The following is a 2,226-nucleotide window of genomic DNA, read 5'->3' on the forward strand; positions in this document are numbered from 1 at the left end:
CCACAGGGTCTCCAAGGCTGTCAGTCTTTATGGGAGCAAAGCCCAAACCACAGCCACTGGAAGCAAAGCCCAAACCAAAGTCACTGCCATTGACTTGACTTGAGTCATAGCGACCCCTCCTTGGGTTTCCGAGGCAGTCTTCCTTCCGAAGAGTGGCTGCTGGGTTTGAACGGCCAGCCCTCTGGTTAGCAGTCAAATGCCTTAGGGAGTGTGCCATCCTAAATACTACTATGTACTAAATACTACTATGCAGTTCCACTCTGTCCTCTAGGGGCGCTGTGAGTCTGAATGGACTCCAGGGCAGTGGGTGTGGTTTGGGCTTTTGCTTCTGTAAAGACTGACAGCCTTGGAAACCCTCGGGGGCAGTTCCAGTCTGTCACATTGTCCAACCCCTTGGCTTGCAGAGGGGGAAACTGAGGCAGGGAGGTGGCTTCACTCAGACAGCTCTGGCTCAGGGTCTGGGCAACCAGATTCCATTGTACCGTGTCCCCTCCTGCGGTGGGCATGTTGGCCCCTCTCACTCCTCTCCTTGCTGCCCCCAGGACCTCTGCGGCTCGGTGCAGCGAGTCTCCGAGTTCTTGGGTCGGCCGCTGAGCCCAGAGGCGCTGAGGTCGGTGGTCGAGCACTCAGCCTTCAGCGCCATGAAGGCCAACACCATGTCCAACTACTCACTGCTGCCTCCCACCCTGCTGGATCACCGCCAAGGGGCCTTCCTCCGGAAAGGTGCGGGCCTCGCTGTGTGACTCCCAGCGTGTTACTTAACCTCTCTGGGCCCGAGCTGAGCCTTGAAAGATTGGGGTGGGAGCAGCGGTGTTCCTGGCAATGGGGACACCATAGGCAAAGACCCAAGGGTGGGAAACAGGATGGGGGGGGGGATGCTCCCTGGCGGCTCCTTAACCCCCGTTGGCCCCTCGCTCCTCCCCAGGGGTCTGTGGCGACTGGAAGAACTACTTCACCGTGGCGCAGAGCGAAACCTTCGACCGCGTCTACCGCGAGAAGATGCGGGGGCAGCCGACCTTTCCTTGGGACGAGGCCCCGAAGGACGCCAGCACGGACCCTGACCCCAGCCCCGACCCCAGCCCGGCTCCTGAGACCCCCGACCCGTGACCCTGAGAATAAACACATCACTCCTGCCAGCGCTCCGGCTTCCTGCTGCGCTTTCAGGGTGGCGGGACGCAGGTGGGCGGCAGGGGGCGCGCGAGAGCAGCGCAGGGCCCCGAGGCTGGGGTGGAGGCCTCACGCCAGGAACCCAGGGAGGGCCTCCCGAGGATGGTTTAGCTTCATTACCAGGGACGCCCAATGGGGTCGGTGACTCAGGCTGAACCCGCAATGCAAGGCCTCAAGGGGCCCTGCGCTGGGCTTGTCAGTTCTCCAAGAGCAGCGCCTCCCGGGTCCCTGGGGAAGAGGCGCACATGAGCTGGGAGTTCTGGGTCCGAGAGAGGAGGGTCTAGGGGCTCAGACTCCTGGGTCCTGGGCCAGGCAGTGTTTGGCTGGAAGCAACTTTATTGCAAGCCAAGGGGGCAAAGGGGAGCCCAACCAGACCTGGCCCCTAAGCACCCACAAAATAGTTCCAGCGCCTGCCTGATCCTTCTCTATGCACCCCCAGTCTTCTCCCTTCTCACTTCCCAGTCCTTCCTCACTCAATTCCACCTCCACCCCCAGATGGGCTCGCTCCTTTCCCCCTCCTGTTTGCCCCAAGGACCCCATCTTCACCTCAGACAATTCCAGCATTGGGGGGCCACTCAGCCAGGTCTCTCAGACCAGTCAGTTCCCCGCGTGCCCACTCTGACCACGTCCAGGCCCAGAATGCAGGGCGGTGGCATCCCAACTGGGGTGCAGGAGGGAGTCGACTGCTCCGGGTGACGCCAGAATGACTGTCTATAAAATTTCTGTGCAGGGTTTCAGCAGAAATTTTTATAAAACTATCCCTGTCATTAGTTACAACAATAAAAACTTTTTTTTTTTTTTTGGTAAGCCCAGCTTACAACTATTAATATACTACCAGGCTAAAAGCTTATTTTATGAACCTTCTAACGCACGGTCATTATCGCCCAATTACAAGGTTGCTTTGAATCACGTGGTTTGTTCTGCACACGTTACAAACACCGCGCTGCAAGCACTCTCTGTTGTTTTTGTCAGTGTTGGTGTTTTTATAGCCGCTGATTTTAGCAAATTTTCTGTTTTTCCAGTTACAATATCGTGGTAAGTAGCATGTGTGAACCTATA

The 2,226-nt window shown here is 57.5% G+C and overlaps 2 protein-coding genes across 2 annotated transcripts in view; one reads left to right on the plus strand and one right to left on the minus strand.

The window, feature by feature from the left end:
- SULT2B1 (sulfotransferase family 2B member 1) overlaps positions 1-1,107 on the plus strand; it is a 46,012-nt gene extending 44,905 nt beyond the window's left edge. The window contains exons 6-7 of the mRNA XM_007958112.1: positions 543-723; positions 926-1,107. Coding sequence (XP_007956303.1) covers positions 543-723; positions 926-1,107 — 363 coding nt within the window. The remainder of the gene's footprint in view (positions 1-542; positions 724-925) is intronic.
- Positions 1,108-1,363: 256 nt separating this feature from the next.
- The window catches only part of FAM83E (family with sequence similarity 83 member E), a 21,425-nt gene continuing 20,562 nt past the window's right edge, over positions 1,364-2,226 (minus strand). The window contains exon 5 of the mRNA XM_007958113.1: positions 1,364-1,426. Coding sequence (XP_007956304.1) covers positions 1,364-1,426 — 63 coding nt within the window. The remainder of the gene's footprint in view (positions 1,427-2,226) is intronic.

Source organism: Orycteropus afer, unplaced genomic scaffold (genome assembly GCF_000298275.1).
Source record: "Orycteropus afer afer isolate SDZICR_OR568_19922 unplaced genomic scaffold, OryAfe1.0 scaffold00854, whole genome shotgun sequence".
NCBI classification, from domain to species: Eukaryota; Metazoa; Chordata; class Mammalia; order Tubulidentata; family Orycteropodidae; genus Orycteropus; species Orycteropus afer.